Here is a 25380-nt window from a genome sequence, read left to right as displayed (position 1 = left end):
AGACAGGCATCCCTCCCTCTACAGCTCATTCTGTCTGACGCCCCTGATCCCCCCCCCCCCCCCCCGAGCTTAGCCCCATGTTGATTTGGACAGTGCAGTGTAATTGTTTGGAAACTCAGTTCTGTCATTTGCATGTAGCAAGCAGCCACTTTTCCAGTTTCAGTGGTTTGACCTTGTTGTACCTGCCAGCCAGAAATGAGATCACCAGAGGAGTAGACGAGAAGCTGACATCTCTCCTCCACCTACCCGTGGCTTTAAGTGATGGTTGTCATAGCAATCATTATGCCACAGAACAAACTCAGTGGGTGAAGGATGGCTTTGAATGCAGCAGCCTCGGGTCACAACCTGGTTATGACAGAAAAGATAGACCGATGAGGGTTGGTTGCAGTACACAGCCTGCACAAAGTAAACAGCCGCATATATTGCATGTCAGGTTCATATAGATTTCAGGTCGAGATTGAAATTACTGAGGCAATGTCTCTTTTTATACTTTTAGAAAACGAGGCAGGTATTGGTGTAACAGAGAGGGATAGAGCAGCATGGGGCGAACAATACCTCTCATTCCCATCAGCTGCCCTGGCCAGCATTTAACATGGAGATTGGAAACGGAATAAGCTCTCCCCCCATTCTCTGGACCTGCATGTAAATGAGGTTAGCAGTTAGCATTTCCTGCTGTGCCACAGCAATTCTTCTCCCTCTCCTGCTCCTTCATTTTCCTTTTTTTTGATAATGGCCTGAAAGTGCTACCCTTTCTTGAGGTAGGGACCGGGACCAATCCTGATTAGTGTCCCCGTCCTAAGTGACAGGCTAAAATCCAAGTAGGCACTACCTCGGGCACTGCAGACAGATGTCAAACCACTAACACTATTTTAAAAAAAAAAGGCCTCCTCCAATTCTTAAGATCCCCCCCCCCCCCCCCCCCGCTACTCTGCTGTCCTTTTGGAGTGTCTCGAATAGATACCGCCTCCATCTCTCTGACACACTGTGTCCTCGCATACATACTTGCACATATAGAATTACCTCTCACCTGACCCCCACCTCCCACCAGACCTCGCTTTGTACCCCCTGGGTGGACTGGCTGCGATAAAGCTGACTGTCCCTTTTGCCAGTAGGGCGATTTACAAACAATACATGGGTGATGTACACACTCCCACCTTCCACCCGCCTACTCTCTCTCTCACTTCTCTTCCACAGACACACTCTCACCTCTGCGAGGAGCTCCAGTATGCCAGAAAACTACACAGCAGGGTGATGGCTTGTTCTTTTTCGAATTTGTTCCAATGAATTCTGCTCTGTTGTCTTTAGAAGTCGAGTGTGACATCCTTGTCTTCGATGAATTACGTCATTTTGTCAATTTATTTTAATGTGTTATGTGGCAGATAATTTAAAAGTTGTGTCTGAGCTTTATACACAACTGTGTTTGTGGGATTTCGAGTAAATATGTAAGTGTGCAGTTACATTGGTTGTACAATTAAGGACGTATTATGGTTTTTGTCTCTATTGTAGCTGCAACTAGCAGTGTACTCAGAAAGTTCAGACCCCTGCCAGAGACTGTAATATTTTCTGAGAGATTGACGTGTTCATCGATGCAGTCAGAACATTATGAAAATTTACATATCTGTGAATTTAGTATCAGATATGTAATCAGGGTACACCGGACACATCATGTGGATTGCCAGTCGCGGAAGGACTCAGAGTCATTAGAAGTATTGGATTTAACAATGTGTTTCTAGGTACCATTTGCAGGTAATCTTGAAATCAACAGGGGACAGTATATTGCCACAAAGCTGGTTGAGTTGATAACTTCCTTAGCGTGAGCCAAGGTTGAAACTCTCACTTTACATTCCATCTCTCACCTATAGCAGTAAACTTCTGATATTAACTGAAAGAATGAGATCAGTGAAAAAGACTGAAATGAGTGTCCTTTGTGGGGTGTCTGTCTCTTTAAGGTCCCCCTCCCCTTGTGTCTACGGCAGGATGAGAAGTTTCGCGCAGAGACAGACCCCAATCCACATCTGATATTAAGATCTGTACTGATGTGATCTGATGACAAGTGGACAGCTCTGCTCATTGTGTTCACACTTGACTTTAGAAGGTGTCCTCACATGTGTCTCCTGTGATTGGGTCGCATTTGTCCGCTCGCTGTGCAAGTAAACACCCACATTACTTCTGCGTGCGCCATTTTTAATCAGAATATTTACCTGCTATGGCTTGAATCAAGGTACACACGTGAATATATCAATTAAAACAAGCAGAGGTGAAACATGTTAAGTTGCTGCTCTGGATCATGTTGATCAACACATGCACTCAATCCATCACTGACTTTTTTAATGCTGAGGAATTATTGTCTTGTTTTGGGTGATTTCTCGTGTTGGAGTTGAGAGAGAGAGAGAGAGAGAACTCAGCTGAACTGTTAATAAGACAGCGACCGCGGCAGGCAGTGATAATTTCCTGTGTTTATCAGTTGGAAATTCTTCGTGTTCGTGACAAACCAAAGCATCATGATCAGATGTTGATGCACCTATAATATATGTCAATGGGTTTTTCACATGATCGGTTATTTCAATAAGACGCCGCTGTTTGCACACCCATCAGTGTGTATTTCTGCTTAAACAAAGGATGTCAGCTGAGGAGGCGGTCCTTCAATATGTCCCTGGATACATTTGCATACGCACTACTGAAAGAATGGGGCCACATGTGGCCCAGGCCACCTCTGAATGTTGTTTCAGTGATCGGATCTCAAGAAAAATGCAGGATGCATTGTGTGTGTGCACACTTTACTCCTCATGTTTTTCAATGTGTTTTGCTACAGTAGCCCTTGTTGCATAAGGTACTCCAGCGACTGAACTGAACCCTTACATTCTCTCATCCTCGACTACTCTGAGCTGCAGTATAGTGTAGCTGGTGTAGTATGACCTTTACACATTATCTTGACCAACCCCACGGATGCAGCCAGGTGCTTGTTGTTAAGGCAGTGCAGCACAAGGCTACTTAACTATTCACATCACACAATTTACATGTGTTTGTGTTGTCTTTGATGAGACAATTCCACTCTGGGCTTCCTTTCCCTTCCTTTATTTTTTTTATTGATGGCTGTTATCAAGGGCAAACTCCCTGTAGAAAGATATTTTTGACAGTAGCAGTTAGCCTGTTTGGACACTACAGGTATGTGAGCTGCAGAAGTTCAGCAAGGTAGCGTCACACACAGGTACAGGTAGCCCATTTGGCCCAGGTGTGATTCGTGTCTGAAGAGAATTTGAAGCTGTCAAAGGACAGTAGCTCTGCACCAAAGAGTACTCGCGTATTAGTTGAGCTCTGCAGATTCGCTGTCACTTTAGTGAATGTAATTTAATATATATTTCCCCATTCATTATTTCACCACCCATTATCCATCTGCTATTAATCAGAATCTTAATTTTAAGACCTGACCTGCTTAAACCTAAGAGATAACTGCAATTCTTGCTTACCCCTCTTAAACAAGTAATCCTTCATTGTTTTGATGTAATTTTTTTTCTCAATGTCTTGCCCTGCACATTTAACAACAATTCATGTTCAGCAGAATCAATACAAACAAATACAAAACAAAGTGTATTATCTTATGGCAAAAAGCTGGACTTCCTCCAACAAAATTGGAGAGTAATGTCTATCTCTCGTTCAGTTGGTTTGAAGCCTAGTGACTGTGAAGGCCAGATTACACGATTCACATATTTTAGTACTCATCCATCCATTCACCAACCACTCATGAGCTATGGCTGCTTATTATTCTGTTTCTCCACTCATTATTCAGGGTTTTCTTTTAATTTGTCACCTGTCTGTACATGTTAAATAAGCAATCCAGAACTGAATAAAAAAATTCTATATAGAACAGAAGATGAATGCCATTGAGAACCCTGGTATGTCTGAGGCCTTTTCCACAAGCAAGGTACTTTTTTTTGTTTGTTCTTCCTGCTCTATGTAGTGCTTTAAAGTGTGCTACATGTGTTGGTATTGTTTCATAAAAGAGGATGCCACCCACTTATGCCTATTCTTATGAGATAAAACAACTGAAATCTTTGGGCATAAACAGCTCTTTCAAACATAATCAAAAGCTTGGTCTATGTTTAGCATTTGTCTTCTATGCTGACAATGGGTCTTACTGTTTAAGAACAATATGAATGAAAATTTCCCACATTTTGTTTCAGAAATTTACTGGACAATTAAAAAAAAAAAAGAACACTGCGTCACATTTGTTTTAAGTGGAACCTTTTAATTTTTTTAAGGGGTTACCATGAGGTCAATTATTCCTAATATGTTTTGAGTGGCTATCAGCCTGCTCTTAGAAAGTGATTGTGTTCAGTCAAGCAACTGTCATGACCTCAAACTTTATGTCACAATTAATGGAAACTGTTTTGATGGCAACACAACTGTTAATCAGCTCAGGTTAGACAGTATTCTGTATTAGCCTCCGAGCTTTGGCAAAGTATTAAAAAGCATTAAGTCTTTAAAACACCCAATTTAAAGAAATATTTTGAAAGAATTCACCAAAATAAATTGAGGTTTTGATAGATAGGCGCAAGCAACATGGAAATGATGTAGCATATTCAGGTCTTTGCATATATAACCAAGCAATGACTCTTTTTAGCAGAATAGCTGGTCAGCAGTTTAAAATGCAGGGATTAGATTTATACTACTGGAATAATACCTATCACAGACATCTTGCAGTTCAAGACACCAACAGCCTCATCTGTTTTTTTGCGTTTACTTGCTTGCTCCCCTTGGAGACCACCTGTGCTGCAGAAGGCACTGAGAGGATGGCGCATACTCTGCACAAACTGAAATGAAAAATGCCTTTTTAAGCGTTTCGTTTAGGTCTGTGGTCACATTGTTTACCTGACTATTCAACAATATCAGCCCCAGAAATTTCAAAATATTCAGTTTTTGTGGCATTCACATGTGTATATGAAGAAAGATACATCAGTTAGTGAACTCGTGAAAATGATTTGTCAATGTGTCTTTGGCATTTTGCTACATCAAACTCTGCTTTCTTTCTCTAAAATACCCTGCTTTTTTGTTTGTTTGTTTGTTTGTTTGTTTTGCTCACTGGCTCCAGTTGATTCATTTTGAGGAAAGTGGGATCTGTGATCACTTCAGATTACGTGCAGGTGTTGTTTGTTTGTTTGTTTGTTTTGTTTTGTTTTATTTTACAGAGAACTACTTCAGCAACTTCAGAGTCCTAGATGTTTTTCTTCCACCCAGGTTATGTCATAAGATGCTATGGATACACCTACTTAGAAGCATTCCAATCAAATTCCTTCCAACATCATGTCCAGCCTTTTTACCCTTTATTACTTTGGAATCCATCATCAAACCGTACACTTGTTAGACAATCTCAAACTGCAGCTTCAGCTGGACTTTAATGACGCAATCTTTTCTGCATTATAATCCATGGAATAGAAATTTTCACATCAGCGCACATATGCCAACATACATGCAGATTAAGATACATCTGCAGTCAGGTTGGGTTCTTATACAGGTTACCTTTTATAATGGATAGAACTTTATCTCATTATTTAGCACTCTCTGCCTCTTTGAATTTTAAAATGTGTATAATTTTTTACATTTTTTTTGCTTTTACACCTTAACTTTTAAATACATTGGACACCCTTGTTCACCTGTTACATAGTATCAAATCTTACAGGCGCACAATAGATTGAATACTAATGTAAACTCTTACTGTAGCGCTGTAAAGAGACCATACCTGTAGCATTAATGATGACTTGGCCTGATCATGTTCAGAAACCTGTAGTCCAAGAGGAACCATTTCAGTGCAGAACATTAAAGCATCTAATAATAAATAGTTATCTCCTTTGTCATTTAATGCCGCAAGATGCAATACACATTCCTCTTTGCTATTTTGAGCAGTTTAGGTCTATAGCTTTGATGACACATCTGAGGTTATGAGCAAGTATGTTTTTTTTAAAACATGAGATGCTAAAAATGGAAGAGGAAAAATAAACCAGGGGGGTAAAGTGCACTTCATCTGCAATGAGGAATTTCAGAGGTCTGGGGCTTTCAGTCGTCTCGTTCTCCTCCAAGAACACTTCTCCTTCCTGTTTCACCTCTGGCATGCTGCCCAAAGTACCCACAAACCATGGAGGCCAAGGCCGAAAATACACAGATGGTAATTTGCACTACATTTCAATACGACTCAACGACCATTATATATAGCCCTGCTGCCTGAACTCTGATCCTCAGTGAGAGTATCGTCTCACCTCAGATTACAACTAAAAGATGGGCTCTTTATGTCTTTGTCACAGACTGCCACTTGGACTGAATAACTGTCTTTGTTGTGCAGGGGAGGAGTTTATTTTGAGTATAATTTTGAAATGTCTCCAAAAGTACTATGAAAATGTATCCTTGATGTGTTCATAGGAGGATCTTTTCCCCTGGTTTAAGAAAGACGTAGTGTCCAGGGCTCAGCAGTAAGGATAGCCTGGTTGCTCTGATGTGAGTACAGTGCTGCATCAGGAGGCAACAGTTTCATTCAGTTTAACTTAAGTCACAAATAAAACACTTGGTTTCTAGTGTGATACAGGCAAATACAATAAATGCTGTCACATGACGTCAATAATAAGACAGCATGTAGCAACTTTGGAGTGTTTTAGAGAAACCAGGTTTAAAATCACTACACCCAAGGACTGATTTCAGTAACAGGGCTTAACACTGAGGCTGACATTCTCAGTGGTACTCACCATGTTTAAAGGAGGACAGAGTGAGCCTGGATACTGCCTCTTGTCGATCAGTGTGACTGGAGGATTGTCCCAAACTTTTACAGCAACAAATGTGTCAGGCCTCTGTGAAAACCAGAGGAGGCAACCATACTATATCTAATTTATAACTGCAATGGAGGTAACTTAAACAATAATTAAAAGCGAGTGTTCTACATTGTTTAAAATTTCAAGTTTTAAAGTTTTACATTGTGTGTCTTCAATTTACAATAAGAGCAATGAATAAAACACTTTGCTCAATAATATGATGCACTGCAGATATAATTGTCATAGATGATTGTGCATGTCATGTCCTGTTTATTGTTTTTGCAATTGAAGGTTTCTATCATTTGTTTCATCACTTTATTGTAAACCGATGGTATAAACCTGGCGATGAACCCGACTTGACACCAGTGTTTCGTGTCTGGCTTTTCAGTTTGGCTGTCGACGTGATGTGAGTTGCTGCCAGTCCTGAAGTGAGCTGTGAACAATGACTGAGTTTACGTCTCAGAGACGGAAGAATTGTTCAACAAATAAGAACAACATATTTGTTTTGTGTGTACATTTTAATTAAATAACATTGATGAGTTTGTTCTCATAATCAAAAATCTGCAATTCGGTTGCAGCAAACCTTCCATTTTTATTCCTGTCCCTATTGTGAAGGTTGTTACCCAGAGGTTTACTCATACATCATTTATAATGTGCATAATATTTATTCGGAAAAAACAAACATGTTTTATGGTTGCTACCAGTGCATTCTGATTCATGGAGTGTTAGAAGAATCCAAAAACCCCTCTGCAAAAACCTTTTGACTCATAAATGTCAAAAACAGGAAGCAAGAATTTTGAATCTGCCTTCAATGTTCACATTATTGTTGAAGAAATGTATGGAATGGATATTTATTTAGATAATGCTTCATTTGAATACTTGATCATGCAGTTTGAAAACAATTGTCATACAATTAAAACTTCTAATGCAAAGTGAAGTTTCATGATGTTGGCTGACCCACTCTCCTGGGGAGAGGGAGGGAGATTTTCAACAGGCTTGAATATTTGTTGTCTTACATCTATGCCACCCACTTATGTTTTCATTAATTTACTCAAAACAGAATTTAAGTTCCACTTTGCAGCTGATCTAAACAGGCTAGTGCTTCATATGTCACTCTCCAAATCAAAAGGGGCCAGCATGTGTCCAGAAAGTTTGGGTGTCTGACAAAAAGAAACACTTGCTTCTGTTGCATGAGCTGAGAGTGAAACTTTCTATATACCCATCAATTCTATAGGTGTGGCTAGTGACCTAAATGGGATTCTTCTGTAAGTTGGCTGGTGTGGACAGCTGCTATTCCCTTGAACTGCTACAGTATGAAAGGTGCCATGGCTTGTGTATCACCCCAATTTAACCGCCTCTGGAGCTGGGTGAAGAGTTCTGGAGTGAGGCAGTTAAAGCCACAAGTAGTTGCTGTGTCACACTATTGCCAGGTGACGACCTCCAAACAGATGAGAGTAGTGCCGGGGCTGATTTGTGCTATGCTGACACCCTTGTCTTGTATAGAAGCACCCCTCCACCAGGTTTTATGAAAATTGGCCTTGTAGTTTTGCATAATCCCGCTAACAAGCAGACAAATGGCACCAAAAACATAACCTCCTTGGCCTAGGAAATGAGAGAAAAGTTTATCTAAGGGACACTAAAATTAACTAAGAGTCATGTTTTTATAACAGAGCACAGGGAATCGCATTACCAAGTTCAATAAAGGTTTTATGTTATTTTGCTGCTGTGATCGGTTGTCTTGCCCGTTCCCTTGTTGGTTGTCAAATTTTATGAACTTTCTAAAGGAAATGAAATTGATGGAATAAACTCTGGAGTAATAATCTCATTACTCCTGAAGTAGAAAAACAGCAGATAACACATTGATGGCTACACCCATGTTCAGTTTTTGCATGCAAGTTCCCACACATAGGGCTTGATTTATTCAGAACACCCGAAGCTCATGTATTTATTTTTTATATTTTTATTCCCAGTTACTTGAGATGGGTGAAAGAGGAAAATAGATGAAGAAAGTCCTGGACAAAGGGGGGAAAAAAGTGTACATAGGTGTGAAAAGAGATCAAACAAGTGAGAGATTATGGAAAAGGGAAGCGAAGCTATCCTGATCCAGTATGTCCCAATTAATGGAATTACCTTCCTCCTCGGCAGGACTTTTAGTCATTTGCAGAGACTTGAGCCCGTCAGTAAAGCGTCGCTCCCACCATATTGTCCAGTGAGTGCTAATAAGGCAGCCCTGACCGCCGGGTGTGCTCATTAGCATAGTCTGCGGCCGTGGCAACCCCTGCCAGGGTCCAGCCGGACACTTAATTACTGCCACAGCTCCTTCTTCACTACATCCATACTCACTGCCTTCCTTGCTATGTTCTCACCCCCTGCTCTACCTTCTTAACCCATCAACCAAAGAAACACACATACACACTTCTACCACCATCTCCCAGTCACACAGCAAAGATGTGAGGCTAACCATTTTGGCAGTTTCAATGTGATGGTTTTAGTCTCCGTATGTTATGGCGGTCCTTTATGCTATCTCACTTTTCATGGCTTTGCTGTCAGCACTCTTTGGGTTTTTTAGCGATTCCCTGACCTGCACCACCTCTTTGTCTATCTCTTGCTCCTTCCCTCTCTGCCTCACTCTCTCGTTACTGTATTAGCTCATGGGCATGGCTCTCCTTTTGACATCGCCACTGTATTGATGCACCCCCGTCCAGCCTTAATCGGCTAATGGCCTCCTCTTCTTTCCTGCGCAGCCAAATCAACCCCTCCCTTACCCATCCTTCTATGTGTCCCTTCTTTCCTTTGCCTTCCCGTCTCCTCCCTCTCCACTGTTCAGGCCTGGGGTCAGTGAGGCCAATTTTCATGCCTGGCTAAGTGACAGAATGGGTGTGTGTATGTGTATGTGTGTGCGTGCGCACACATACACACATGTGTAAGGCTGCTGACTAACATATTCCCTCTTTCTTTCCCCCATACAAGTCATGTGGTGGCCGACCCCCTGACCTACCTTTACTCCAGTCCCTTGCTCTTCTCTATCTTCCTCTAATGCCCAGTTCACACTACGTGATTTCAGCCCAGATTTTCCACTAACTGATATATTTTGGAGCATGCACTCAGACACCCCGGATTGGAAGCAAATTTGGCATTTGTTTGGTGTTCACAAATCTGCACTTGGCTACAAAATTGCTATCTGCATCCCAGTTTTATGGAAAGCTATATAGCTAGATCCATTAGTGACATCATCTGGCATTATAGGAACTGCCACACAATCATCTAGTGTGTGAACCACAGTGACATACATAGTCAAGATTCGAGACAGCAAGTTGTTTATTGTGAACTTGGAGTAACTCTAGCTCTTTTGTCAGTAATCATCCTGTAATGCAAGGTTAGTTGAGATCTGTCTGACTGCTGTTCTGAACTTGAATATTTGTGCATGCACTCACTAATAGATGCGCCCCGTCTGACTCAGAAAAGCCACGGCCAAACTAATCCTGCCAAGTTCACAAATGGAGATTGTTGACAGCACTGCATGGTGAAACAATGAACAAGTAAACTACCTGTAATGTCCAACTGTTTAAGCCGTATCTACAGGCTGTGGACTCTTTTGTGACAGGTTAATACAACAAACATTTAACAGGTATTTTTGGCTCCACATTGTGCACCTCTGGTCAGCCTCAAGGCAGTTTATTCCAACCAGTCTAAAAGCTTTTTGGCCTGTTCTTTGTGTAGCTTCAGCTTGCACTTTGACTTGTTATGGCTCCCTATTTGTATATTATGTGGTGGCGCTATACATCTCTGTGACCCAGAGAGAAAATCCTCGGCTGCTGCACCACTGAATCACCCGTGTGTGAGTGATAACAGATCCAGACTGCTGAGCACCCTGCAGCTGTTTGTCTCAACATGCATTACACCGCTAAATGGTCCCCTTTCAGTGGCAGACGCTAGCCGCCTCGGCCCGTACCGCCATGCCTCCATCACCGAGGGGGGTTTTGCAGTTACTGTCACTGAGCCAGCCACCGTACCGGAGGCTAAGCATTTATATGTGTGTGAAATATGCGGCAGGGGGAGAACGTAATCGCATTCTAGGCTGTGTATTTGTACTTCAAACATGTGTATGCACAAGCATATGTTTGTCTCAATGCATTTGAAGGCTCACAGTAGCAGTCAGGCATCCAGTACTTAGGCGAAGACCCCTTAGAGCATAGTTTGGAGACCATGACCTTGGGAAATGTCATTCCACCCTCAGGGTGGCTCGCTTATAACACACACAGCCATGGTAGTGCAGTGCACTGTAGCATTGTGACAAAAGCCTAGCGGTGGAGTGTTCAGCTGCACCTAACTCTAAGGTTCAAGAGTGAGCCTAGGAAGCAGGAGAGTTCATCCTCAAAGCTGAGACCTTGGGTCAGCAATCTAGTGATTTCCCACTAACCACATTATAGCCATTAGTGGCTCTTGCTGCTTTTCGCATGTCACATGGAAATGGGTCAAGCCCTGCCCTGCATGACTCACTGGCTCTCTCTCTCTCCCTTTCTTTCATTCCTGTTAACCCTACTCAGGTTGCAAAATGGCTTGAAGGAGCCTTTATAAAGCCTTTTATAACAGTCTTAGGCAATGAGGGGATTCATACATGATGTCTTTGCTCATCATTCTCTTACATCTGCATTGTTTGTCCAGGCGAGTTCTATTAGACAAGGGATTTTGGACAGTTTTGGAAATGCCTCAAGGCTCATATAGTAACACAATCCATTGCTTTTGTTTTTGGCATTTGACATTCTCTATCTTACTGTGTAAGGCCTCTAAGATGTAAGTGTGTGTGAGACTTAGATGAGAAGTGTAAGCTAAGCATTGCTTCATATCTGTTGCAGAAGGAGAGTAGCGGTCATAGTGGGTTGTGATTGTGGTCACCTTTGTGGACCACGGTGAGCCATGCTGGCCAGATGTCAGCCAACTCTAATGATCCCAACAGGTTGCTGGGCTGGGTTGCCTGGCAACCGTTTTGCCTTTGCCTGTAAACAGAGAGCAGACCCACCAGGCCGCTGTCAGGGTCATGAAGGTGAAGACTGCTTTGGTGAGTGTAGATTTACTGTATGTATGTCAGGGAGACATTTTTGAGGAGTTCTTTCATTGCCAGTTTTTGCAAATATACAAGCATCTAATTTTCTCACTAATCTCAACCACTCTCTTTTTAACAGATGTTTTGTGAGGTTGTGTACAGTTACCCAACCAGTCAAAAAAGTCTGTTTTGACATTTTATTTCACCCAGACTTGGGGCTTTTGGCTTATTCATATCGAGGTCTGTTAGTATGTATCAGGAATATTCACTTTTCTTTGTTCGCCCTTGTCTGGCAAGCTGTAATGTTTTGCTTATGAATATTGATACATGAAGTGTATATTAATGACCCTTGGTGACCTTAACCCTATCCTTATTGGCTCCCCGTTGGTATCTGCAGGCTCATGAATATTAATCTAGTTCTATAACCTCCATTACCCTAATCTTTGCTGTCTAGCCTCCCAGAAGGACCCGTTGTCATGGTAACCCCTTTACTAGACTCTTCTAGACCAAGGGTGGGAAAAAATATCGTTGAAAAAGGACACAAAAATCAAAATTACTCAAACATCTTGGATGCGCTTTGTGGAAAGATGCCATTGTATAAGAAATTGGATTTTGTGTTGGAATTTGTCTTTTTTCTCCTCACCAAGCGCTGACATGTGTTTATGCAGGTTTGGATACCGTTTGATTTTGCTTGAGGGTGGTAATTATGTTCCAAATATTTTGAATTTTAGTCCTCCTAATGCTCTCACATGGCAAATGTATTTCATTTTTCTTGAGCTTCAGGAAAGTAAAAATGGAGAACAAGTGAATAGTAAATGGTGGTGATGTTCAGTGTCAAAAGGAGTTGGTCTGTTATTTTGCCCCCTTCTTAAAAGGAAACCACTGGCTTCCAAATGGCTTTTTATCATCACAATGATGGTTTTAAATGTGGATAGAAAAAGGTTTACCTTTCCTCCATGCTGCCTGCTCCCAGAGCTCCCCGCTCTATCGGTATCAAAGTCTAGCATCTCCTAGCAGAACTACAGATTGTACATCCATACCTTTTGTATACCTTGGCAGTTGGCTTCAGCTCCTTACCGTTCCAAAATCTGAACAACCTGCTCACCCTTTTGTCATCAAAGCCAGCAGGGTGAAACGGATGTCTGAACATAGAGAAAGGGCATTGTTTTGTTACTAACACTCTAACATTATTGTTGCCTCAGAGCAACCTTGAAAGGCAGTGAGCCCAATGCATTCTGGTTGTTGTAGGTTTTTCACATTTTCAACAAAATCAATCACTGACTGTTCAGTAGAGAAACATGGTAGTATTTGTCACAATGCTTTTACAACTTTTGGTTTTGTTTCCCCTGACTACGTTGTATGTTCTCATTCCTCTTCTAGATGTGGACAGCAATGAGGAGGGAGGGCCTGATGGTGATGCTGTGGAGGAGGAGGGCTGGTTTGGGAATGCTTCTGACACACGCTCAGAGTCGTCGTCATATGGTGACACCCAGGATGAGCTTCTCCTTGCAAGGGGCTCCTCCCCTGATGAACGGCCTGGAGTCAGCACGGGGTCTGGGGACCCTGACACCTGTGGAGGCGAGAGCTCACTGGGTTGCCCCACACCTGTCCATCGTGCCTCTTTGGAACTTCTTGGACTGGATGGAGGTACATTCTCGGCACAGGATACAGTCTCCTCCGTGGTATCATCACTGTATGGTGAGGCAGCATCTCGTGCACTAGGAAAACCCCTCAGCAGCAACCTACGACGCCTCTTAGAGGCTGGGTCCCTGAAACTGGACACGGGAGAGCTCCTGGGTCGGTCATCCAGGGGAGGAGCTGGGGGGGAGTCGCCTCCAATAGGTCTAGCTCCACCCTTGACTCTCTCCCCGTCTTCCCACCATGCCCAGCAGTTAAGTGCTCTTGCCCGTAAACTGGCCAATAACAACAACAACAGCGGCTCAGCCTCGCCAGCCTCCTTGGCTCCCTCAGTCACCAACATTAAGCAAGAGCCGCTTGATCCCTTTAACTCTGTCACCCCAAGCAATGGCAGTGGCTTTGTATGGGCAGGTGTTGCAGATAAGTGGCCACCAGCCAGCTGCTCCACGCCCTGCAGCTCTAGCCTATCCCCAGACTCTGCGATCCAAAAGTTGAAAGCAGCAGCAAACGCGGTACTTCAAGACAAGAATGCTGTGGCCTCCTCAGCAACTTCATCGTCCTCCTCCACCTCAGCCTCATCTGCAGTGCCCGCCCTAGGAGGGGGTGGTCGAGGAGATGATGTAGTGCGCTTTGATGCCTTCAGTTCTCCATTTAGCCCACAGTCAGCCAGCTCCACCCTAGCTGCACTTTCCAAGAAAGTCAGCGAGCGGAGCCAAGCCTCTTCAACAGCGAGTGCTCCTACAGACCACCAAACCTCAGCAAGTTCCTTTCTTTCACTTGTGTCAATGACCTCCTCTGCTGCCTTGCTCAAAGAGGTGGCAGCCAGAGCAGCAGGAAATCTGCTAGCAGAGAAGAAGGATGGGTCCCCCCTGGCAACCGCTGGGGTCCTCCAAGAGGATGTAAAGCCCTTGTTGGACAAGAATCACAAGGCTCCCACACCATCTACCCCTACCCAGAGCCTAGAGTTGTTGTTGCCCTCTACTCCAAAGGGCAGAGGCAAACCCAACAGTCAAGCAGGTAATTTAAATGAAAACATAAGTGATAAATGTATAAAAACTGTAATACCAGACCAATGAAAAATAAGTGTTGCATTCACAGAAGGAACAAGAATGACTTTCAGCATATTTTAGTAGAATTTTTGCCTATATTGCCAGTTGAAGTATCATTTTCTTCAGTTTGACAGTAACACAAGTTAATAGTGGTGTTCCAGTGTTTAACTAAACACAGATCGTGATACCAATGCTTGAAGAGGGTAGATGCAGTTGAACACAATCACCTTATAAACTTATAGAAGTGGAGGATTGTGAAGGATCAATTTTTTTTCTGTTACACTTCATTCATGGATGTTTTGATATTCATTCCTTCATCGTGCCCATTTATTCTGAAAAATAATCCTTTTAAAATGATCAAATGTACTTGAGATTCATAAGAAATATTGTATTATACCTTTCTACATTTAATATTTATCAAAGAAATTATAAATTCAATGAAGTAAATGCCATGAACTCATAATATAAATCATCATCAATGACAGTGCATTCAAACTCGGCCACGTTGTGAACCCAACTAAGGATAAATATTGACAAAAATAAAAGTAATCTTCCCTGTCCTGGACAGTCATATACAATTCTGAGCTAATGTTTTCTCAAGTTGTGTTTTAATGGTTTTGTTCTCACCTCACTGGTGCTGAAGTAGGAAGTAGTGTAGCCTCAGCTTAACTGTCAGCTGAGCAGAAAGCATAGCTGAGAGAAAACAGCCCTGGCTGGCCTTCTAGTCTGGGAAATGGTCTGTGGGCTCAACGGGGGGTTCTGACTGAGACCTCACTGCCTTCCCAGACCAGCTCGTTTGTGCTCGGATGTGCGTGCTGCCAAAAGGGGGCCGTCAGTGTGTGCTCTACACAGTGGGGAGCCGTGGAGTCCATATCCATCTCGGCAGCCTCCTCCTGGCTTCAACCCCCACTAACCAGAGCCCTCTGCACTGATCAGCACAGCAGACTTAGGGCCAAACACATCATACTTTCCACTGACTGGATACAGATGCATGCACACTCACTCGCTCTCTTTCTCTCTCCCTGTTACCGTCACTCTCTGTTACTCACAAATGGCCATGCAGTATATTCTGTAAGTGTGCAGTCAGATGTAGACACATAACCCAAACAAGGAGGCGTACCAAGCTCTCACTCTTGCACAGGGAGAGAGAAAGCTTCAAAGTGCAGGCTCTAACTAAGTAGCCTTTAGGGAGAACAGACTGTTTTCAGAGAGATGGATGGGCACTTTTGAAGGATTGTGTCACAACCCCTCCAAATCTAAAATGGCTGGATGAAATTGACTTGAGACAGATGAGGCAGTCGATGTAATATTCTGTGATCTGCATGCTAAAAAGGGGGTTTGCTTTAACCTGCAAGCCGTCAAGGTCGAGCTGCGCTGTAAAAATGCAGGTAGTTGTTTGGTTGCCAGACTGAAAAATGTGACCTTGATTATTGACTGCCATGTCTTGTTTTATTGTTGTCCCTGGCCAGTTCTACTATAAAACCTGTATTGCACTAGTGTTAATTTTTTCAGCTTGATTTAGTATTTGTCCTGCAATTCAATGTCCGTGTTAACTTTGGTCTTCTCTAGTCTGTCTCAAAAACTCAGGGGAAACTTGATTGTATCATCAACAGATGAGTTAACCAACTTGGGGGGGGGGGGGGGGGGGTTATTCTAGTTTTAGTCAAACTTTTGTCAAAAGAGATTTCACTAATTACAACCTAAATTGAAATTAGCCACAAAATGACATGTTGTATGACTAGGAAAGCATTTAGCCTAAATGGTGTTGTGTCTGCCATAAGTAATTGAAACCATACGCTCAGACATAAATTATTTTTTATTTGTATATTTATTTTTAAGTATTCAAAACGGTGCCCTCCAATAACTGGAAACAGAAAAAAGGAAATTCTGCACAATCAAAAGTGACCCTGTGAAATGTCATTGTAACCACATAATTTTTTGTTGGTGTCGTCCTAGACTGTTATACTCACACAATAAGTCTCTGTAATTTAGTTTGTTTATAATAAATTAGGGAACAAGAAAGGACACTGGGAGAGTGCATACCTCGGCCGAGGCCAGTGTGAAAACAAATAATGCAGTTTCGCGCTAAGCATCACAGATCTGCTCTGAAGCTGAACTGGTTCTTCTTCAGCTCATGCCAAACACCTCCACTGGTATGTTTGTATGATCCCTCTGACTGACAGAAAGGAAAACACAACCCAAAATCATTTTCCCATGATATAGCCTGGATTTTTATGAATGAATAAATGTCACAAATATATTTAGCTCTCATAGAGCCATTTAAAATCAACAAGACTTGACCTGATCACAAAGTGTACATCTTTTGGGCTTCCATAGGATTTGATGCTCAAAATGTCACGAGTGATTTTTTTTTTTTTTTTTTAAGGAAATGGCTAGACGACTTCATTGGCTGCTTTACTTTGGAAAAAAACAAGTGTGTAATTTTATCCCCTCTGTTTTCCATCATCAAATTATAGAAAGAATCCATTAAAGCTTTTGAATGCTATTTTGGTCGCCTATTTCATCAATGACATTGTAAAGAAATAAGGTCAGAGTTGTTAAATATTGCTTTCACCTCTTCATCTTGTAAAATATGGTGGTTGATGAGCAAATTTTCTCACAGTTCAGTGAACACTGTTTGGCACTGCTATTTCTCGCACTCTCTATATGAAAAACATAGTTCTCTTTTCTAAAACGTGGTTGTGATTACATAGGGTGCATACATGTTAGAGTACATTGCAAGATTAAAGCTTTCCATCGCAGCTTTTATTTCTGCTTCACTTGCTTCCACTTGGAGTAAGTAGAAGTCATTTTTGCATTGTGATCTCTGCCGTGCTGGAGAGGTTGGGCTGCAGATGGCAGTTTATTGTTGCAAATAGGTAGTCTCGAGGTTTTACACCTCAGGTCAATGAATGGCTGAGCACAGTAATTTCACCAAACACTGATTACCAGATGTTTTTCAAGGAACAGCACTGGAATACTTATGAAGCCATCCTGACAGGCCCTTGTAGAATTTGTAATGCAATCATGCCTCTTTCTAATAAGACCAATTAAACAGTAATGGATGCCGGATATAAAGCCAACAACAATAATCGAGATGCTAAAACATGCTTCAGTTTTTACTTCCATTGTTCCACTGCTTCCAGCGAGCATTTCCCTTGATAGTTTTCACCATTAGGTGTGCAGAAGTTCTGTGCAGAGCAGTATATACTGTAGTCTACATATGAATAAGCTTGATTTTTATGTCTGAATAGCAATAAAGGTGCAGTTCAGCACATAAAAGATTAGCTTTTGAAACTCCTTGCATGTTGTTTTTTATGCTGCAATAATTACATCATGTCCCCTCAAGGCTCTCCTGAGGATGGTGGCAAACCATTCCAGTGTCCTGTATGTGGACTAGTCATCAAACGCAAGAGCTACTGGAAGAGACACATGGTCATCCACACAGGCTTGAAAAGCCATCAGTGTCCACTGTGTCCCTTCCGCTGTGCTCGCAAAGACAATCTCAAGTCCCACATGAAGGTAAGATGAATAATCTCTATAGTTTTGACCCTGAACTGTTGTTATTATGGCTCTTTGAATATAATTGTTCACATTAAAGGATATGCATGCTTTAGTTAAACTTCTAATATATCTTCTTCATTGTATAATTAAACAGTAATGCATGTTTTTATAGGTTCTCACTGCTAGATACTACACAAGTAAGGAGCAACCCTGATATCAAGGAATTCTCTCTTTCCTCCAGTGTCCAGTTGCGCCACAGAAGTAATGATTTGACACTTAAACCTGTCCTCCTTTTCCAGGTACATCAGCACCAGGATCGGGGTGAGACGTTTCAATGTGAACTTTGCCCCTTCACCTCCTCCCGTCACTTCAGCCTGAAGCTTCACATGCGCTGCCACCAGCACTTTCCCCGCACAGACGTCAAGGTGAAAGAGGAACTCACGACTGACACGGAGGGCGAGGGCTCCCTGATTGGTGACAGCAGCTCCGCAGACCTGAGGGGGACCGAAGTGTCCCCGCTGCACTCAGACATTCAGCAGCAGACGTCCCCTCCAGTCGAGGCCTCCTCCAATCATGTTCACATCAAGGAGGAGCCACAGGAGAGAGACCTGTCTGTCCTTTCCCCCTTTAGCATCTGTAGGGAGCGTCCCAGCAGCAGTGCCAACTCCTTGGACCTACCAGGTGTTGTGGTAGGAGTTGGGGTCCGGTCCAGTCCTAGTGGTCCAACCACAGCCTCCCTCTTCAGTCCTGACATCACGACCAAGACAGCCACTGACCTGCTTATGAAGCTGTCAGGTAAGCAAAAACCCATACATAGATAATTCTGTCCCACACGAGCCTGGATGTCTCAAATGAAATACAAACCCAACTTTTTTTTATATTCCCATTTTTGCATATTAACAGGGTGATACATCAAACACAGTGTGTGCTGGGGTGAAAAGTTACAATTATACCACTGCTAAGCAGTTCAACCTTTCCTCTCAATGCACAGACACACTGCTGGCTTGATTTCTGATGTTACACATTTTGCTAAAGATATTGCATTGTTTTTCCAACTTGACTTTGTAATTGTCGTCATGGCGGTATTACTTTTATCAAAAGTAGTTCAATTGTCCCAGACTTGAACCTGAAGTCATGTGTGCTAATCGCCAGCTTGATGTTGCCTCCGCTTTGCCTTAAGTTTTGTTTTGATTTTCACTGTCACCAAAAATAACATTTGTAAGAAGTGTAAACAGTTTTATGTTAATCCTTTCAGGTTAAGGCTGCAGTATGTCTCTGTGAGCGGTTTTTAATAGATTTTTAAAAACAATAAGAGCCTAAAATGTCTTGGAGTCAGAGCAAACCAGTCAGTGAAGAGACAGTATTTGCTTTTGACAATGGCAAATATATTAATGTATTGTAGACTTTTTATGGGCATTAGCATACAGTAAAATGGAACGGTTATGATTCTTAAAACAGCCAATATGCCAGTATGTACATGTCATTTTATTTAGTCATTATTCAGTGTTTTCCCATGAATGTATAATCGACTTTATTTGAAATTAGATATTTTTTATTTGCCTATAGCATACTGCATTCATCTTCCTGTTTACATTATAATAGCTCCATCCCACTAATGACTTAAGATTCATCCACATTACATCTCTTTGTATGAAGTCAAAGCTTTCATCTGGAATTTAGCCTGAAACCATTCTGGTATGTTGCTAATGTTGTAAATTTGGAATGTTTTCTAGCCAATTATGCAAAGCACTCCGCCTCAAGCTGAGTTTATATCACTCGCTAGAAGCTGGATGGTGTGTCAGAAAGCAGTTTGAGTACTGTAATTGTCGTAAAATGTTGTGAAACACCACTACAACTTCATAGTGTGATTAAAACATCACTCTAAGGTACAAAAATAATGCAGGTTAGACCAGAATCATACACACATCCGTTAATTAGATTATTGCTTATGCCGATTATTATCTTATTCAGGTTAAGAAAATCATAAAATGCTGTTTACATGGCTGCATCTTATTCAGAGTATTATTATTATCTTAGTCTGCTTGATATCAGAATACCTCCATTCATGCTTGTTGTGTCTGGACATGTTCTTTTCAGCAGCCTTTTTTCGTATTTCTCTGCGAAAGACAGAGTTTAGAGTTTAGAGAAACTAAGGCTTGAAAATATTAAATGACTGTCCTTGCAAGTCAAAAACATGGACAGCTGATGTCTATTCATAAGATGTAGGAATAGTGGATACACAGGGCATCTGGTTCGGTCTGCACGTCTTACTGATTTGTTGGCATCCACATTGTGTCATGTCACGTCTGTGTGCAGCGAAGGTGTGCTGGAATAAGCAAAAAGAGAAGAAACATTCTTTGCATAAAACTGATTCTGAGCGTACCCTGAAGGAGTAAGTGGACTGAAAATGTTCTGGTATTGACCCGTTTTGCTTCACAGTAAAACTAGAGTACTACTACTACTACATGCAAAAATCAGTGCATGCGAAGTATGATTGCATCAAATCTTATGGATAAATGATCTGTTTTGACAACTACTCTTCATTACAATACCCAAATTATGTTTTGTTTTTTAAAAAAAAAAACTATTATGTATGGATGTTCAGTTTCTCTTTTGCACATAAATTCTTGTACAGCAGTAGACCCTCAGTCCTCTACCACCTCATCTTAGCTGCACCAAAGCCGTTGGACACTAAATGATTTGCTCAAAGGCACCACATCAGCTCTCAGGCACTTGGAGGCTGGAGGGTAACCTCAAGGCATTTTACTCCTGCATACAATTCTGTGTGTTCGAAGGTATTATAAAAGGATGAAAATTAGGGATATGCTGCATCTCAACTACTGAGGCTGATTCAGCACCTCTTGAAACGTGTTTTAGGATATGACGCATCTAAATAGCACTTCTGTACAACAACCAAGGAAGTGGTTGTTGTATAACTCTGAGACAAAGAGAAGAAAGAAAACAGAAAAAAAAAATTGCTTATGCTCATATTGAGTACCATATTGTTTACAGCAGGTTACTTGATCAATGTTGCCACATCAACACATGGCACACCATGTTCAGGATGCATCGGTGGATCTAAGGTTGCTGTACTTTATAGAAAAACTTTGTCTAAAACTGGAGCACTTGCGCTGCTCTTTTTTTAAAATAAATTAAAACTAATTACAGGTCTGCACCTGAAGAACTGTGACCAACAGGGGTAAAGCAAGTGACCGTGTCTTAAAATTGACTGTGTAATATTTTCTACGGAGATATATTTTTTCAATGTGACAGGACATTTTAAAAACTTTTTATTTATAACACAATGATGCATCAGTGTTTAAATAAACTTGCCAAACATGCTGCTCTTAGAATACTAAGTCCTGACCATGTTTAGATGCATTTCACCATGTTGCAAAATATCAAATGATGAGCTTAGGGACGATGGCAAGATTGATGGAAAAAGGTTGACCGAGGTTCAGCACCAGGGTCGAGGCTACGGCTGCCACTCTTTCGCTTAATGCTGTGTAATTAGATTGAGATCTTGTGTGAGGATGGGAGGAAAAAACCCTGGGAACATTAGATTAATTAAAAATTTATGCATAATTCATAATTAAAAAGGAATTCATAATTTGAAATGATTAGCGCCCTCGGCGCCATCCTGTGACCCCGCCAGGATGCACAGGGACTGGGCCCGCTTAGTTAACTCCCCCTCGATCTTGCATGCCCCAGCTCCACATGGATGCCCCTGGGTGCCAGTTGCACTTCACTCCCAGACTGCACAATCAAGCCCAGGCAACTCCCAGAGGAGCCAAGATGGCTTCTTGCAATGTCAGTCCAGTGTCAAGTGGCGGACATCTTAGTCAGGCCATCATTCAAGGAGAATGTGGGAGGATATAAAAAGACACGATGAGAGGATGTGAACTTGAATGCATGATTATGGGTTTTAATGAATACTGGTCCTTTGATCACAAAGTTCTTCCTTTGTTGGGGGTGGGGTTAAAGAATGGAGCATTATGAAGCTGAGAGGAACTGGGCTCAGATCTTTGAGACTTACCCATGCCACGGAGCAACAGGGCAGGAGAGGTGAGAAGTTCCTCCTGGGACCTCTAAACTCGATATCTTTTGGCCTCCCTGCCAACCCAAATTGAGTGTGTACATGAGCAGATCATTCCTCCTACTTTCACACTGCTGTTTCAGTGCCTCAGTCCCACAAGGCCTGTGAAGGGGGAGTGGGGGAGACGTATAAAATGCTGGAGAGGGAAAAATAAAAAAAAAATAGGCAGATGAAGTGACATCTGAGTGAGGGAGAGAGGGAGAGAGAGGCAACAAGGGAGTTGCATAGAGTTCCCCAGGCATAAAAAGCCAGTGAACCCTTCCTGACCTCTGACATAATAAGCATATAATTTTTTTTGGCTGCCCTGTTTTCCATTGAGTGTTATACTGATACTCTTTGATTTTCATCCTTGCACGCTGACACAACCGTTAGCTATCCAGTGTGATCCACATTTTGATTCAGAGATGAAAGCCGCTGAGGCACTTTGAAATGCACAGGCCCTACCCCGTGCCCAGCGGACCCACAGTTAATAATGACAGTGGGCACTACACACCCTCCAAACACCACCCCATCCCCCGCTGCAGTGACATAGGCACAACAAGCTTGACCTTGGCTGGGTGTGAATAATTGGCATGCAGGGGGGCAGTGGGAGGTGTTGCATCGCTCATGATGCTTCTGTGGTTGTCTTATTTATCGTTTTCCTGGGAGAGTATGGTGCATGCAGTGCTTTCCGACAGTGAGATAACCCATAGACAGAATTTTAACTTTGAAAACTTGGAAGGATTGTAGCTAAGGTTGATTTATTTTCCCTATAAATTCATGCTATTATCTGAGTTATATCGACTTTTTTATCATTGGCATTTAGGGGTAGACTCTGAGGGCTGCTCCTGTTTCTGATTTGAGCTGCAGCATTTGATACTACCACCAGTACTTTAATGTCATTCCTACACATTTGTTTAACTGTAACAATTTTGTTAGCTGACTTACTGTTTAGATGTTCCGAATCATCCGCTTATAATGAGGTGCTTGTAAGTGTTGTGTAACTGTCATCATTTTGTTCCCATTCTCTAGGCTTAATGTAGCCAATGGTACATGAACAAAGTGTCATGATGAAAAAGCTAACAAACCAATGGGTCAATGTGTTGCCGTAGTTTAGGTTTGATAAAGCTGCCTGCTCCATCAGCCCTGCAGTTCAAGTAGGTGAGTGACTTCTTTGCAAGATTGTGACAAGTAAAACCCTCAATGTAACTCTGGCAATCAGATGAAATAATTCTACAGTTATTAACATTTAAATGTTAAACCACCAATCAAAGTTTAAACACTTAACATTTGCCGCAGCTGGTTTGGTGGTTCCTGGATCTCACTGCTGTCAACATTAATCAACTCTCTACACTTAAAATATATAGTAAACACTTTCACATCCTTCCATATATCTGATTTTACCTGCTTTGAAGCATATAAACTTCCAGTATACCTCATCTCCTCACTAGTGTTACCACAAGCATCGACGTGGAGGTTGCTTTTCCTGTACCAACCACATGAGAACAGTCTCCACTCTAGATATTTCAAGTAGATATCAACAACTTTTAATTTTCGCTCCCTCTCACACAACAGCTAACAGAAGACAAACACCAACAGTCTTTATTATACAAATAAAGGGTGCACTCACACCTGGTTATAAATATGATTCTCATGTGGAAGGAGGTACATTAGGAGTATCACTCAGAGTACTGATAAGCAGTAATATCAGAAATAATCCAATGACACCATTTGAGTATCAGTGCACTTGAAATCACCCAATCACAGGGGGAGCTGAACTCAGGTGGAGAAAATTTAGTATTTGAAGTGTCTTGACTCTCTTTCGTCTCCGTGCAAATGTCTAGATTTAATCTGCATGTCGCTTGCTTTCTGCTCTGCGTGAGCTGATACAGGCAGGCCTTTTGTGTGTGACCTCTTGTCCATACATCTCCACTGTAGCCATCAGTATCACTGTCCAGTGTCTAGCACACTGTCAGCTTGTGTTGGGTTCTCAACCTGCCCCGTGCAGCCCTCTGCTTTTTTTTTTTTTTTTTTTTCTCCGGGAGAAAACAGCAACCAATTGTCAGAGGGAGATCAGGCTGGCGTGACAGAGGTGGAAAGCTAATGAAGTTATTTGACGGCAGCCCTGGCCACAGAGCGAGAGGTGAGGCATAGTGGACAAGCGCCTGGCAGCGAGACAGATGAGGCGGGAAAGAGGAGGTGGTTGTGGGGATGGGGGTGCAGGCAAAAGAACAGCAATGTTGCGTTGGTGGCAGGTGTCAGACGGGTATGATAACATGGAGACAAACTGATGGCATCGTCAACCATGAGCTAGAACCAGACTTTACAACATGGTGTACAAGGAGCTGATGCTGGGTTGCGCTCACACAGGCAGGAAGCTTAAAAGAAGAGATGCCCAGTCACCCAGAGAGACTCGTCTCCTCCTCAGATCTGTGCTCACTTCACAAGATGGTGTGCCAGAGACTGGACACTCATCGTGATATTGCAATTGTGAAATTCTGACAGACAAAAGGCTGAAGTGTGAGCTTGGCTTTGTAGGCTGAATTGTTCCTCTTGGTACAGTATTCTGGCTGTTGTTATTGAGCCATCAGCTTGGAGGAAGGAAAAACTTGCCCATTGGATTAGGCTGCTAAATAATTCATCTGACTTTGTAACATAGATTCTAAGTGGAAATACACTCTATTTATAGCGACAATGCAAAAGGTCATCGGTGTGTTGTGACTATGTGTGAGTGCACGTCTTTGATTAGGAGGCCAATGGAAAGAAGAGTTTGAGAAGTTAAAGATTGTGTCATGTATATATGTGTGCAGTTCAAGCGCAGCACGTCTTTTGCGTACGGCTGGGAACCAGGATAACATGGCAGGCTTATTGTTGTGACCAAAAAAGAAAAAAAAACCTAAAGACTCCTCTGAAGAGAAGTTTGTGTCTGCGTGGGTAATCCGACAGTGTATTTTCATGTGTGTTTGTAAAGCGGTGACCAAGTGTCCTGTCCCTGTCTGATCCGACATGGCCCAACACGCTTCTAATTAGAGGACGTCCTTCCAGGTGCTGACCAGGTTATACTTAGCCTGCCCGCTGACATCTGACGGTGTGACATTTCCAGCTGGTGCCGTGCGTGACCCTGCACCATTGCCCCTGAACTTGAAGGTCACTGTCCACCCCTCCTCCCTCCCCACCTCTCAATGGCCTCCTTCTCTCCTTCTTGAACCACAGCCCCAGCCTGCCATGGTGTGGCACTGTGGTACCATGGCCACCGCATGGGTGGTCAAAACACCA

General features: G+C 42.4%; 1 protein-coding gene across 2 annotated transcripts in view; it reads left to right on the top strand.

The window, feature by feature from the left end:
* Positions 1–25380, top strand: part of znf827 (zinc finger protein 827) — a 75089-nt gene that overhangs the window by 10372 nt on the left and 39337 nt on the right. The window contains exons 2-5 of one of the 2 annotated variants that reach the window (XM_086211767.1): positions 11651–11853; positions 13219–14493; positions 17875–18047; positions 18329–18824. In XM_086211767.1, the coding sequence (XP_086067893.1) occupies positions 11712–11853; positions 13219–14493; positions 17875–18047; positions 18329–18824 (2086 nt within the window). In that variant the 5' untranslated portion in view covers positions 11651–11711. The remainder of the gene's footprint in view (positions 1–11650; positions 11854–13218; positions 14494–17874; positions 18048–18328; positions 18825–25380) is intronic. The other variant, XM_086211766.1, reaches the window with a different exon arrangement.

Source organism: Aulostomus chinensis, chromosome 8, assembly GCF_037954235.1.
Source record: "Aulostomus chinensis isolate RoL2024-O1b breed Wild chromosome 8, RoL_Achi_v1.0, whole genome shotgun sequence".
NCBI classification, from domain to species: domain Eukaryota; kingdom Metazoa; phylum Chordata; class Actinopteri; order Syngnathiformes; family Aulostomidae; genus Aulostomus; species Aulostomus chinensis.
Note: the sequence above shows the minus strand (reverse complement) of the source record. Positions and strands in the feature narration are given on the sequence as shown.